This window comes from Megalobrama amblycephala, linkage group LG13 (genome assembly GCF_018812025.1).
Source record: "Megalobrama amblycephala isolate DHTTF-2021 linkage group LG13, ASM1881202v1, whole genome shotgun sequence".
Lineage (NCBI taxonomy): Eukaryota > Metazoa > Chordata > Actinopteri > Cypriniformes > Xenocyprididae > Megalobrama > Megalobrama amblycephala.
Window position 1 is genome coordinate 38513251 of NC_063056.1, and position 15468 is coordinate 38528718.

The 15468-nt window shown below is 35.1% G+C and overlaps 1 protein-coding gene across 5 annotated transcripts in view; it reads left to right on the forward strand.

Annotated features, from left to right (window-relative positions):
• Nucleotides 1-13591, forward strand: part of ubr5 (ubiquitin protein ligase E3 component n-recognin 5) — a 51306-nt gene extending 37715 nt beyond the window's left edge. For 4 of the 5 annotated variants that reach the window (XM_048153909.1, XM_048153910.1, XM_048153912.1 and 1 more), the window contains 17 exons: nt 3-76; nt 208-380; nt 490-603; nt 2108-2325; nt 2404-2524; nt 3048-3393; nt 3696-3783; nt 4894-5038; nt 5126-5256; nt 6224-6284; nt 6555-6733; nt 6818-6902; nt 7707-7862; nt 7946-8059; nt 8346-8490; nt 11851-11936; nt 12879-13591. In XM_048153909.1, coding sequence (XP_048009866.1) covers nt 3-76; nt 208-380; nt 490-603; nt 2108-2325; nt 2404-2524; nt 3048-3393; nt 3696-3783; nt 4894-5038; nt 5126-5256; nt 6224-6284; nt 6555-6733; nt 6818-6902; nt 7707-7862; nt 7946-8059; nt 8346-8490; nt 11851-11936; nt 12879-13091 — 2449 coding nt within the window. In that variant the 3' untranslated portion in view covers nt 13092-13591. The remainder of the gene's footprint in view (nt 1-2; nt 77-207; nt 381-489; nt 604-2107; nt 2326-2403; nt 2525-3047; nt 3394-3695; nt 3784-4893; nt 5039-5125; nt 5257-6223; nt 6285-6554; nt 6734-6817; nt 6903-7706; nt 7863-7945; nt 8060-8345; nt 8491-11850; nt 11937-12878) is intronic. The other variant, XM_048153911.1, reaches the window with a different exon arrangement.
• Nucleotides 13592-15468: the final 1877 nt, after the last annotated feature.

Genomic DNA, 15468 nt, shown 5'->3' on the forward strand with positions numbered 1-15468 from the left:
AGGAATCGTGAACTGCTTGAACTCGGGCTGGACAATGAGGACTCTGAGCACGAGAATGACGAGGACACCAATCAGAGTGAGTTCAAAACGCTGTGCATGTACCACACAAGCCGAAGCAACACTCACAGTTTCACATGGTGATGCATAGCAGCATGAGCTGGTTTCCTGCTATCAAATCAAACCGCTTTGTTACTCTTGACTGCACAGGCTCCACCCTGCAGGATAAGGATGAGGAGCCGGTACCTGCTGAGACCGGACAGCACCATCCGTTTTTCCGCCGCTCTGACTCCATGACGTTCCTGGGATGCATCCCTCCCAATCCTTTTGAAGTACCTCTCGCTGAGGCCATTCCTCTGGCTGATCAGCCACATCTCCTGCAGGTCAGTGATGCCCTGTACCTGCGTTGTCACTTCTGCTATTAGAGGTGGTTTGTGATGTCAGTGTGGGTGGTTGAGTTTAACACTGCTGTTTTTCCTCTTCATCTCACAGCCCAATGCCAGAAAGGAGGACTTGTTTGGACGGCCAAGTCAGGGTCTCTATTCGTCCTCGTACATGGCCAGTAAGGGCCTCACGGATCTGACTGTGGACATGAATTGCTTGCAGGTAAATATGGCAACATGGTTTCTCACAATACTGAAAATTGGTGAGTTTTTTTCAGTATTAACTTTTTTTATTTTTTTTTTATTTTTTTATTTCTGTAAATGTAACATTTTTGTGAGTTTTTTTTTTTTTTTTTTTTTAACTCTTTCAGACAAATAATTTCCATAAGTGATGATAATTTGCATGTTTTTATTATTTTGTTTTAGGTTTTCTTTATTTGGTTTTAGTTTAATGTTTATTTACTTTATTTACTTTTTTTATTTTTATTTTTGTTTCAGTCATTTATTTTAAATAAATACAATTATTTTTTTATTCATTTTTTTATTTTTAATTGTATTAGTTAGATTTAATTAGATAGAATTAGATAGAAAAATAACATGTTGAAATGATTTAACACACCCGCCCCCAGACCTTCGTAGGTCATTTCACATAGTTGATCACTGATGAACATGATGCAGGGCAACAACTCACTGCGTGATGGAGCCTATAAGTGCCCCTAAAATTTAAGATATCAGGACCAAAAAAAAAAAAAAAACCCTGTATGAGTTTTTGTCTCATATTTATATCATATGATATAGTTAAGCAATATCACACAAGTGCTGTTTTTATCCTGGATAGCACAAGTGCAAATGTGATATTGATTTTATACAACTGTAATAAATAAAAAGTTAATATTGTTATATTTTAGACACACTATTGCCTGTTTTTGCTCAATTTTGCAAATGCAAATATTAAAGCCAGAGCAGAGATGTTGTGCATCTCCGAGCAACACACAGTGGTGTTTAGTTTCTGAATGAATCTGCGTTTTGAGCGAATCAATCGGGTGAACCAATGTTTCAATGACCCATTCATAAAGAGAGCATTTACATTATTCCTGAATGAATCAGCTGTTTGAACAAATTGAATGAATGTATGACTCAACTTACTCATTTAGATGTTTAGCACCACCTACTGGCAGTTTAAGTTTCTTATTTAGAGTACCATTTCATTAAAAAAAGGGATAGTTTCCCTCAAAAAATGAAAATTATTTTTATTTGTTTACTCACTCTCATGCAAACCTTTTGTGAAACATTAAAGATATTTTGAAGAATGTTTGTAACCAAACTTTGTCTATAAATATATCTAAATACCAATTCAGATGCAGCTTCTGAAAAAAAAAAGGGCAGTTGAAGCCTAAAGTTTGTGTAATACATTTTATGTTGAATTAAATAAAATAATACTTTCCAAAGCTACTTTTTGTAATGTGTATTTGATGCTTTTTTGCATTTAACACAATAATGACTTTTATCTTTTGTGGGTAATTTCTAAGCCAAATCTGATGTGCAGTTAATTTGCGATTTGATTAACTGGCACATCATGTAATTAGATTAGATTAAAAAAGCCCCAATTTAAACATAAACTAAATAATTTCCCAGTGCAGACAAAAATGGTTCTCTGAACAGGTCTCAACAATGAGCAATAAAGCAATATTTTTACAATATTGTATTATGGGTAATTCTCATCCCAGATTCTACCCACAAAGATGTCGTATTCGGCAAACATGAAGAACGTGATGAGTATGGAGTCTCGGCAGAGGGGTGGCGAGGAGCAGCCGACTGCGGAGCAGGACATGGATGCATCTAAACCAGGCCCTTCACCCCATGATCTGGCAGCCCAGTTAAAGAGCAGCCTCCTTGCAGAGATTGGTTTGACAGAGAGCGATGGCCCGCCCCTTCCCACATTTATGTAAGAAAAGTAACATTTATAGATTCATTAAGGGCTGTGAGTGTTGTGATAATGACGTTTCTTGTTTGTTTCCTCCAGTCCACACTGTAGTTTTATGGGGATGGTGATCTCTCATGACATGCTGCTGGGCCGCTGGCGGCTTTCTCTGGAGCTGTTTGGCCGAGTCTTCATGGAGGACGTTGGAGCAGAACCGGGATCTGTAAGTACAGCTCATTTTTAGCAGATTATTTTCAGAGAAAGTGATTTTGAACAACTATGTAATACAAGTAATCATATTTTTATGATAACAGTAACAGTAAAGGAATACTTATTGGAGTAGCATAGAAATGTAATATTAATAATTTAAATTACTGTGTTCAGATGATCCTTTTTAAGTTAGTCATTTTAACTTTTGCAACCACATTAAGCAGTTAGTTCAAGCAGTCAGTTGTTTTTTGGTTTCGAATCTGTTTATATTTTAACCCTTTTGTGCACATAATATATAGTAAAGCCTACATAGATACATTCACTATATTTTCACATTGTTTGGAGGACAGCATTGGGCAGGATGTGGAATAACTTTTTTTAAATTGATTAAAATTATTTAATTTTAATTTGATTAAATTATAAATTAATCGACAGATTAATCAATTATCAAAATAATCGTTCGTTAGAAAGTTGTTCAATAAACAGGAAAATCAAAAAGAGTTCTGTAAACATCTACTTTGCTCTGAACCTTACAGATCCTGACTGAATTGGGTGGTTTTGAGGTGAAGGAGTCCAAGTTTCGGCGTGAGATGGAAAAGCTGAGGAACCTGCAGTCACGTGATCTGGCCCTGGAGGTGGACCGTGACCGAGAGCAGCTCATCCAGCAGACCATGCGGCAGCTCAATGCCCACTTCGGCCGTCGCTGCACCACTACGCCCATGGCTGTGCATCGAGTGAAAGTGACTTTCAAGGATGAGCCAGGAGAGGGCAGCGGAGTGGCACGGAGCTTTTACACGGCTATAGCACAGGCTTTCCTGTCCAATGACAAGCTGCCCAATCTGGACTGTGTACAGAGCGTCAGCAAGGGAATGCAGGCTAGCAGTATGTATCCGTTTCCTTCTCATTTTTCTTTTCTTTGACAGGCCATTTTATAGGATAGTGATTGTTTTTCATTATTATTTTTTTTTGTTTTTATTTGATTTAATTGATTTATTACCCCTTTTTGACATTTTATTGAAGGCAGTCTGCTTTTTTTGCCTTCAATTTTTTGCCCTCAATACCTTTTTTCCCTTAAATTGTTTTTCTTCCCCAAGGATAAATGTTACATCTGCTGTGCAAATGCGGTGAACGTTTGCTGATGTTTTTGAGAAGATGATGCTCAGGTTTTCTGTGTGTGTTTGCAGATCTTATGCAGCGCCTGAGGAACCGAGACCGTGAGCGTGAGAGGAGGAGCGGAGGACTGAGAGCTGCATCCAGACGAGACCGTGACAGGTGACTTTACCTGAACCTCTCTGCTGAGCCATATATATCAAATATTAATGATGTATTTTCTGGTCAAATAAGCTTAAGTAACATCATTATTTTTACGGGGATTAAAAAAAAAAACATAAAATTCATTATTTTTAAAAATATAATCTTTCTTGATATTCATGATGTGCTTTCATTCAATGGGGATGTTTTATAAATCCCATTAATTTGAACCATTGAACTATTTAAATAAAAGATAATCTTTAAGTGTAAGCAATATCATTAATTTTATGGGTATTCCTTAAAATTGGCATTAATTATTTAAAATAAAAGATAACATAATAATAGTACTAATGGTATGTTTTATTTCTAAAGTGCCTTTTATCACCCAAAGTGCATAAATCTTTCATGATGCATTTATTTTGCCAGAAAATACATGAATATATCATGGAAGATGGTCTTTTATTTTAAATAATCAAATAATTTAAGCACAGATGTGCCTGGAGAGCAAATAATCTACCAGGCACTGCAAGCTTACTGTTTGCACTGCTTGAAATATTGGAAGAAAATAAATATTGTATTTGGGGTGAGGGTTTATATGGATGTGTCTCTTCTTTTATTCTTACCTCCGTATAATGTTAATAATTAAAATAGCATTTATAATTGTAGTGCTGCTTTGTACAGAGGTAACCAAGAAAACAAAATAACTGCCACCTACTGTCAGAGAGTGAATTTGCATTTCCATTCAGTCCATCTGTTTGTTTTGTGCAGGTAGGTTTTATGTAGCACAACTGCACAAAGCTAAATTGTGTAGCATTTTTGTTTGGAATGTGATTAAAATGCAGTGGTTGCCTCTAATTTCAAATGGCTACAGATATTTTTTTTGTTTAAGTCCAGTTTGGCCTGTAATAGAGCAAATAAACAACAAATAAATTTGCTTAATCAAAGAAAAAAAAATCAACTTTTGGAATTGGCCCATTTGCTCGTAAAAAAAAAATTAGAATTGGCCATGAAAAATCGTGATAGGTGCATCCCTAAAAAAGACCATTATTCGAAATTATAATTTAATAATTATTTAAAATGAAAGATCAATGTTTTTAACATATTTTTTAATATTTATTTTATTTTTTGCAGGGACTCAAGGAGACAGCTGTCAATTGACACACGGCCGTTCAGACCCGCATCAGAAGGGAACCCCAGTGATGAACCGGAGCCGCTGCCGGCTCACAGACAGGCTCTAGGAGAGAGACTGTACCCACGAGTGCACGCCATGCAGCCGGTACAAACCAGTACAACAGTCAGCAAATGTGGCTTTTGAAAAGATGATTTAGTGTGTGATGTGCTTTTTTTGTGGTTTTCTCTACAGGCATTTGCCAGTAAAATCACAGGGATGTTGTTGGAGCTCTCTCCCGCTCAGCTGCTGCTGCTCCTGGCCAGTGAAGACTCACTCAGAGCTCGTGTGGAAGAGGCCATGGAGCTCCTCATAACTCACGGAAGGTGAATAATCTCATGACTCCTGTCAAGAACGTGTGTGTGAGATATAGATATAGATATATATATTTTTTGTACTATAATTACAGAGTTATTTGAGTTATTATAGTATTTAAATAATTTAAATTATACAAAATATGTACTAAATTATTTACTTTATAGTATGTAAATATTATAGTATATAATTATTATATACATATTTAACATTTATTAAATAAAATAATATAATTACATATTACACTGTAATAATCGCTTAAATCAAATTATTTTTTATAACAAATATATTCAATGTGTGTAATTATTTTTTATTATAATCATGGAGTTATTTGAGATTATAGTATTTAAATACTATAAAGTAAACAAGTACATATTTTATATAATTTATATTATGTAATTATAGTATTTAATTATATACATTAACAATTATTAAAATAATAATAAAATATTACACCGTAATAATTGCTTACATCAAAAAAATGCAATGTGTGTGTAATTATTTTTTATTATAATTATGGAGTTGTTTGGGATTATAGTATTTAAATATTATAAAGTAAATAAGTACCTATTTTATATAATTTATATTATGTAATTATAGTATTATATACATTAACAGTTATTAAAATAATAATAAAATATTACACTGTAATAATTGCTTACATCAAAAAAAATTCAATATGTGTAATTATTTTTTTATTATAATTATGGAGTTATTTGAGATTATAGTATTTAAATATTATAAAGTATGTACGTATTTTATATAATTTTATGTAATTATTATGGTATTTTAATTAATATATATGTATTTAACATAATGGTTATTAAATAATATAGTAGTAAAATTACTTAAATTGTAACAATTGCTTACATAAAATGTATTAATTTTTATTACCAATTCAATATGCTATTTGATTTTATGGTGACTTAGATATTTTCTGATGGTGGTGTATTTTATGAGCTTCTCTCTCTTGCACAGGGAAAATGGTGCCGACAGTATACTGGACCTCGGCCTTCTCGACACTCCTGAAAAAGCACAAGTATGTTGTGTCCAACTCTAAAGGCTCTTTTCTTGTTCTTTGCATCAGCTTAGGTTCAGTGTACATCTCTTATCATTTTGAGTCATCATGAGGTGATCTTTGTAGTTCTTTGGAGATTAAGAAAGTTCTTGATTTTATACCTGTGATTATTTATTTTTAACCTTTATTTAACCTGGATAGACTCACTGAGATTAAAAATCTTTCACAAAACATTAATTGTTTTGTGACCTGTGATGTCTGTTTTTAATTGTAATTTCTATATTCCACCAGCAGGAGAACCGAAAGAGGCACGGTTCCACCCGCAGCGTGGTTGACATGGAGCTGGACGACCCTGATGACGGGGATGATAATGCACCTCTCTTTTACCAACCCGGAAAGAGGGGCTTCTACTCGCCCCGTCCAGGAAAGAACACTGAGGCCAGGCTCAACTGCTTCCGTAACATCGGCAGGTACGAGACACACGTTCGCTTGAACATCTGTGTGAGAACCACCAGTTCCTACAAATAATCCTGATTCTTTTTTTCTGCCTCCAGGATACTTGGGTTATGTCTGTTACAGAATGAACTTTGCCCCATCACACTCAACAGACACGTCATCAAGGTGTTGCTCGGAAGGAAGGTGAATATCTACATGATAATAACTTCTGTAATAGTGAAAGGTTTAATCACTGCAGGATGTCGCTGAATTAGAGCCCTGTGAAATCTGTTTTATTTTCCCCCAAATTCCATTTGAATTTTTCTGTATTCCTTTTAATGGTCAAATTTAAATTTTAGTAGTCAGAAAGCATTAATTAATTTAAATCATTAAACTTATCAATTTAAAAGACTATTAAAAGTTGTTTAACAAAAATGATAATCATTTTGAATTTTCCCCCCAAATAGTTTTTGATTTTGTTTATCATTTTAACTTTTCAGTTTTAATGGTTTATGTTTTATTCATCAAAAAGCATGGCTAATTAATTGAATTCATAAATTAACAATTGAATAACTTATCAACATTTTTACAATAATGAGGCCTATGAAATATTTTATTTTTGCATAAATCCAGGGAGGGAAAAAGACAACCCAGAATTTGATTTAATACAATTTTTTCAAAAATGTTGGAAATCAAATAAATGCATAAAACATTAACAATTGAATTAATCTGTTAAAATGAAATCAAATGAAAAATGTTTTTATTTTTTGGCAAACAAAGAGCTGCACAAGTTTACTGATATTAAAACATGTAAGAGAAAAATTGAAGTATTTCTTAGTTTTAATAACTTTATTATAATTATCACTTTTAGAAGTACATTCTACTGCATCACATGCAAATTTTTTCAAATTTTGTGACCTTTTATGACTGGATTTCGCTATTCTGTCTGCATTTTGCCTGTCAGAAATCATAGGGCCCTACTGAGGCTTGTGTTCTCTTGTGCTGCAGGTGAACTGGCACGACTTCGCTTTCTTTGACCCGGTGATGTATGAGAGCTTGCGGCAGCTGATTCGACACTCTCAAACTGAGGAGGCAGAGGCTGTGTTTGCGGCAATGGACCTCGCCTTCGCTATTGACCTCTGCAAGGAGGAAGGAGCTGGACAGGTAATGGCTACATTTCCCCTTTGTGTGTTTACATTAGGGTTCAGTGTTGGCACATGTCTGAATGTTTACTGTTGGATCTGCAGGTGGAGCTCCTGGCCGGTGGGGTCAACATGCCTGTGACTCCTCTGAACGTGTACGAGTACGTGAGGAGATACGCAGAGCACAGGATGCTGGTGGTGGCAGAACAGCCTTTGCATGTGAGTGCACTTGACTTTTGAGTCACCTACCCTACTTTTTAGGACTTTGACTGTCTGGTCCATATTACGCTTATTCTTGACCTTGTTTTGGAGCTTGCTGGTTTTGCATACACACATTTACGCATTTGGCGACTTGCATTTAATTCAAGCTGAATTGAACTGTTGACCTTAGCATTGCATGCTTTAGGAAAGCTTTAGGAGCAATTATTGAAAGATCTGTGCTCTTGCTGAGATTCTACCAAAAATAAAGCCATGTGCAGATGTAATTGAAGATGTTGTTTTTCAGGCCATGCGGAAGGGCCTATTGGATGTGCTTCCAAAGAATGCTCTGGAGGACCTGACGGCAGAGGACTTCAGACTGCTGGTCAACGGCTGTGGAGAAGTCAACGTCCAGATGCTCATTAGTTTCACCTCTTTCAATGATGAATCAGGTACATTATTAGCCTCACTCAGACCGTCAGCCCAAGTCTGATTTTTGTGCATTTCCGATTGGAATCCGGTCATATTTAGCAAGCGTGAATGGGAAATCACATGAAATGTGATTTTTACAAATCCGTTTTGAGCTACATATGTGGTTTCTGGAAATCTGTTTAAGTCTGACCCGCTCTAATCGGATTTTGTGTGGTTTGTCACTTTCTTACGCTATGTAAAATGTAAACAGGGTTTGTACAAGGTGCTTGAAGTGTTTGAATTTGACTGGAAAACCCTTGAAAACAGCCATATTTATGAAAAGGTACATTAAAAATGCTTGCATTATTGAAAAACAATAAATTAAATTTTTTTTTTTTTTGATAAAACAATCTCGTCTGATGTAGATATAGAGCCATTTCGCATGGCTGTGAGCGTTACATTGGTCAATCTTATATTCATGAAGAAAAAACCTGTTTGAATAAGGAAAGCGATATATTTGTCATAGGATCCTTTCAATGGTTAAAGTTACCAGAATCATTGCATGGTTTGCATGCGCTGTACTTTAATTGTATAATCTTGTTTTATTAGTTTATTTATATTTATCTATTTACCTTTTTTTAAACTTTGAAAGATAATAAAGATATTGTTTGATAATGAGATCTGATTGTAGTGCTTGAAAACCAAAAAAAGTAGTGTTTAAAAGTCCTTAATTCTTGGGGGGGAGAAAAAACCCAAAAAAAACAAAAAAACTATATATATATATATATATATATATATATATATATATATATATATATATATATATATATATATATATATATATATATAAAAAAAAAAATATATATATATATATATATATAATATAATTTTTTTTTTTTTTTTTTTTTTTTTTTTTTTAATATACAGTATCCATATGAACCCTGTTAGACTTTATAGGAAACAATGTTGTGGTGTTGCAATATGTCAGTTGAGCGGAAAATGACAATACATTGGAGACATGAAATTTTAAGGCTGGCGGAGACTGGAATACGAGCCACGCAGACCAGCCTCCTAACTTCTACTGCTGCCTCAAAAGACAGTAGTCCAGCGTGACAGCTGCACATTATGATGTAAATAAGAAAACATCTGCATTGCAAACCTTGCATTGCTGTTGTTTTTGGCGTATACCTATTAATGCAACATCATTGCCATAGAAACCAATGCAGATATTCTGGAAAACGAAAGAGCACCACTTGTATGTGGTTTAAAATCAAATTGCATTTCTGGAAATCTTTCTAATTGGATTTGATTAATCTGGACAGTCAATAATTTAGATCAGATTCCAATCGAATACACAAATATTTGGATTTGGACCGACAGTGTGAACGGAGCCTGTTGGAGCCTGAAGAACTTTGATTTGAGAAACCATTTTCTAGGGCTGCCCCCTAATAGTTGACCAAATTTTAATAAAACTCCACAGAAAGGGGTGAAGTCCATGTGGTAAATATGTCGGGCTGGAAATCCAAATGTTCGCCTATCATTCATTGACCTCAAACTTGGGATCTCACATTGAGGAATGTAATCGGTGTGAGGCCGAACAATGTGTACCCTCTAACAGCGACTACCGCTGCAAGCCTACCTCAAACGTGGCTTATCATTTGAAACGTGCAAGTAGTAGAAAGAGCAGCCATGTGAAGTGGCCCTAGATAAATGAGCGCTAGTATTAGGTGCAGATCCAAGTGTTCGTGTGGAGTGTGGAAGCTAAATTAGTACCGCGCTTACTGCACGACATGTTTAACTCAACGTTCATTTTTCTCTATAGGCACGTCCAGAGATGACGAGCCAGTGTCGTCAACTTCATCTTTGCAGCCGACACTGACTCAAACACTAGTTTATTAAATTATTCAAATGAACAGACAGTCTCCTTTGTTTTTTCCGACATTCATAATCGTTGCTTTTGCCAGTGTGCGTTTGAGCGCTTAACCTTTAAAATATAAATTTAGTAGTATTAAGGTTTAATATTTCTCTGTAATGTAGAACAATGTTACATATAATATTCTTTCTCAGCTCTGAAATGCAAACCATTTTGTTTGTTTTCCCAAACATCAGGCGACATCCTCTGAATGCAAGATAACATGACTGTTTATTGCGTTTGATCTATGTGCTCTGATGTGCGAGTCATTTTTTTTTTTTGTAGGAAAAAAAGTGTCCAGTGTCCTTGGTGTGTTTTTTTTTTTTTTTTTTTTTTTTTTTTTCTCTTCTTAAACACATGGGATGGGAATGATGCTTTATTCGTAAATGTTTTATGAGATATTAGTTTTTTGCAAGTTAATTTGCAACTTTGGATGGAAACAGCTATTGACTATGAAGCATATTTTAGTGGAATATCCTGTTTTTTTTTATTATATTAGTGACTTCTTTGACAAAATGCATCATGAAATAAACTGCACCTTTGCAGTAGGTGCATTAGAGCCATGACAATTTATTCGATTAATACTAGGCTTTTTACTCAAAACTCACTTTAAACCACCAAAGAGTGTATGCAAAAACTTCCAGTTGTGATCTAATGTGGGTTTTGGTCATATGTTGTTGAAATATGTTATTTATAGCCTTTTAAAAGAATTGCTGCACTTGCTTATAATTTTTCATGTTGTCCTTTATTGTTATGAAAATAAGTCAAATCATATGAAAATCACATATCATTTACTATCTTAATCATTGCTGGATCAGCGCTGGAAGCTGCTAATGCTCATCAGATTGTGTAAATCAGTGGAAAATTAATAGAAATTATGATTCTGTCTAAAAAGAAAGTTAAAGTAAACGTGTAAAATATCAATACTTCCAGATATGAGCACTTTTGGACTAAAAGCCCTCATGAACGCTGTTCAATGAAGCTACATAACCCAGAGCTGATATGAATGCGTGTTATTCTATTCAAAACATCATAAATTACAGATGATTATTTTGCACTCCTGACATAAATTAAGATATTAATGTCACTGCAACTGAGTTTTATCATAAACAGTGGTCAAATATCGAAGCTGGAGTCTTTTCTAATGATGCTCAGTTTGCTGTGAATGTTGAACAATAATCTGGGGATCTTTGCATTTAAAGGAGTTAATGGACATTTTGTAAAAGAACATTTTTAGATTTTCCATCAAATATCAAACTGAAGGTTCTTAGATAATTGTTATAAGAAATTTTGGTTTAATTGTTTTATATAATTGTGTATAATTTTGTATGTAGTGTTATGATTGACTATACTTAATTTGCCATGAAAATATTTTCTGCTTATATGACATGAAATAAATTAGATCGACTGATTCCTTCGTTACAGGCACTTGAATAATTGGTTTGTATGTTGTTGTTGTTCAATGGTGTTGTTTTGTTTGAACCTCCAGGTGAGAATGCGGAGAAGCTGCTGCAGTTCAAACGCTGGTTTTGGTCTATCGTTGAGAAGATGAGTATGACGGAGCGGCAGGACCTGGTAGGACGTTTCTGCATTTCTTTACTCCACGTTAATTAGGGGTGTAACGATACACACAACTGACGGTTCGGTTCGTACCTCGGTTTTGAAGTCACGGTTGGATACAGCAGGGGGAGAAACTTTTTTTTTTATATTAAATGGAGACAATTTGTTCAGTAAACTACTGTCTTTAAATGAATTCAATAAGTAAAAGTTTCATAAGGATAAAAAATGATCTCTGCTAATTCTGTAAACTATATAGGGAGCCCTTACTTGCACATTACTATAATATTAAAGGTTCAGAGCCCAAACTATTAGCCTAAATTCACTTGCTATTCATTTTTAGATATAGTAATCAACACTCAAATAACAAATTGTATGCAAACTTGTAAACTGCACATAAGGCAGTTTTTGCATTCACTTCTAAATCTAATTATAAAATTATGTTTTTACTCCAATTCGTTGTTTAAATATAATCATTTACACAGTGGCTGTCATTTTCATGACAGATTTATTTAAACATACATTAAATAAACAAGACATCACTAACAAGTAAAATATAATGAATATGTAGGCTAATATAGAGCATATATTTTAGCGAGAGTTTATTTCTCTGAACTAACAAGCTGTGGACTGTTACGTAACAGTGTTTACAATCTGTTTTATTGACGTCTTTCTGCAGTTGAAGCACTTACTGAAACGTATCTCATCTCGTGTAATCGCTAAATAAGTTGTACTGTATCTTTCAACATACCTTCAGATGTTCATTCATGTTTATTCTGTAACTAGCAGTAAAGAAGAACAGATGATCGGTCGTGTTAGATACACGATGAGTATCGTGATACGTACCGTGTGTGGTGTATCGTGGTTTTTCGATTCGGTTTGAATATCGTTACACCCCCCTGTCATTAATTCACGTAAATGTGTGCCAGATAGTAACGCATTGGTGCGTGACACCCGCAGGTATATTTCTGGACGTCCAGCCCGTCTCTGCCGGCCAGTGAAGAAGGTTTCCAGCCCATGCCCTCCATCACCATCCGCCCTCCAGACGACCAGCACCTGCCCACCGCCAACACCTGCATCTCTCGCCTTTACGTGCCACTTTACTCTTCCAAACAGATTCTCAAACAGAAACTTTTACTAGCCATCAAGACCAAGAATTTCGGTTTTGTGTAGTTGAACGAAACTCGTTTAATTGTTGTGTAATATTCTAGTTCCATTTTTGTAGATTTATTTTTTGTCTATACAATTTTATGAAATTTAAAGAGTGCTGTCGCATCCCCGGCAGTCGTTTTTTGGTCTGCGTTGCAAACGTGGACGGCTTGTTCTTATTTTGTTTTTGTTTTTTTATTTCCGTTATCCGAGTATAACGCAACATTCCTGCATTGGCTTTTGTAAAGTTGAAGCCTGCAGCTCCATTGGCTTGAACTGTAACTTCCCGTGACTTTGGCCTGACGGTAAACTGTCCGCCAAACCCCAGCCAAAGATGACAGCAGGAGTATTTAAAGAAAAAGGAAGATTACACTGTGATTTGATTTTTTTTTTTTCTTTTTTTTTTTCCTGCCCTAATCATAAATATTACTATCACTGAGAGTTCACTGCTGCCTTTGTGGAAAGTCATTTTTTCTTGTATAGAGGGAGTAGGGAATTTCAAAAATAAACTTGGATGCAAACTAGCGTTGTGGTTCTTTTCCTTCTAAAGGATTTTGTTACAGAAAAGTGTACGTAGAAGTATTCAGTGTTTTGAATGTCCCACTATGTCTTCACAGACTTCAGCTGGACCCTGTCCTCTTATCAAAACTGTTTTAGGTTTTTGAAAGTATGCCTTTGTTTTCAAACAATGGCAGAGATAAATTATATACTGAATACTTCTGTTTTTAATCTGGTATGTGAAACAATGCATTATGCAGTGATAAACTAGTAAGCTATGTTCTCTCATCACTTTAGTCGTGTCAATGTTGAAAATAAATTCAGGTATTTTGCATTCAATTCTTGCAGAAAACTCATGCTGTGCATAGAAAAACCTACAATATACTTAAGTCTGTTAAAAATGCAAAGTTGCAGTGTATGTCAGATGAATTAAACATGCAACACTGTCATGTGACTGTATGGTTTACTACTGTTTCAAACATTTGTTGAAAGTTTGAATACTGGTTTAAAAGCTAGTATGCAGTATTTATCTCTGATCAGTCCTGATTTGGACAACAGATGGTCGTTTATGACCCGGGATATTGTGTAAGCTGCGAGTAAATGGCATAACATTTTTTGAACAATTAGTTTTAAACAACTGTAACCTGAGGTTGAGGGTTTGTGATTTTACCAGGAGTGAGTCTAAAATGACCATAAACTCAAAAATATCAGTAACACTGAAATAAGGGCCCAGTTAACGTTAATTAAAGGGGAGCTATAATGCCCCTTTCACAAGATGTAATATAAGTCTCTGGTGTCCCCAGAATGTGTCTGTGAAGTTTCAGCTCAAAATACCCCACAGATCATTTATTATAGCTTGTCAAATTTGCCCCTATTTGGGTGTGAGCAAAAACACGCCGTTTTTGTGTGTGTCCCTTTAAATGCAAATGAGCTGCTGCTCCCGCCCCCTTTCCAGAAGAGGGCGGAGCTTTAACAGCTCAACAACAACAAAGCTGGAGAATCTCACGCAGCCAAAATGAGGATTGTCAGTAACGGTGTTCAGCCTTACATTGTTCAAACCGGAGTCGACACTGATGGAGAGACTCAGGAAGAAGTTACAACTTTTAGACGTTTCTGAATGGTTAGTGGATAAATTTATGTAGTTGCTGTGGAGTTGATTCACTAGCAAATCCAGCGTTGAATTGACCCTCGTTTAACTTTGAAGATGATGTTTATGCATTAGCAGCAACAATACACACTAAAAAAAGTGAAATCATAATCACGGTCCCCTTTAAAGGCAGGGTAGGCAAAAAAATGTATAAAAAACTTTTTTTCAAAATTTGTTTAAACTTTATTTATATATCAATACATAATTAAAATGTAAGTACTCTGAAAAAGAAAGTATAAAAATCGAGTGTCTGTAGACCTCTCACGACTGTTTTAAAGACAGCTCATTATTTCCATTCACTCCACCCCCTCCCTTCTGGGCTCCTTCCAAAGCCACGCCCCCAAAACGCATGAACGTGTGACTCCGACCACTGAGCTGGAAGACGCATTATTTACCTGAGACGAGCGGAGAGGAAGGAGCACAGTGCATGTAGTGACATCATGTCAGAATCACATGTAATAAAAATAACTTTAAAATTATGAAGATAAACAAACAAGATGTATTTTAGTACTCACTATCAAGCTAGCATATTGATATTGGTAAAGTTTAAAATATATATTTTTTGATTCGCTAACGAGCTAGTTATCTATAAGGCAAAGCTAAAAACAGGTTGCATGATACACGTTTTTCCATTACCATCATTTACACTGTGATGAAGATGAATTTCGTGTAAGATTCATAACATATACGTTGTTCTACAGATCAACAGAGTAACATACACTCAAATATCAACTCACAACTGCATTGCAGACACAA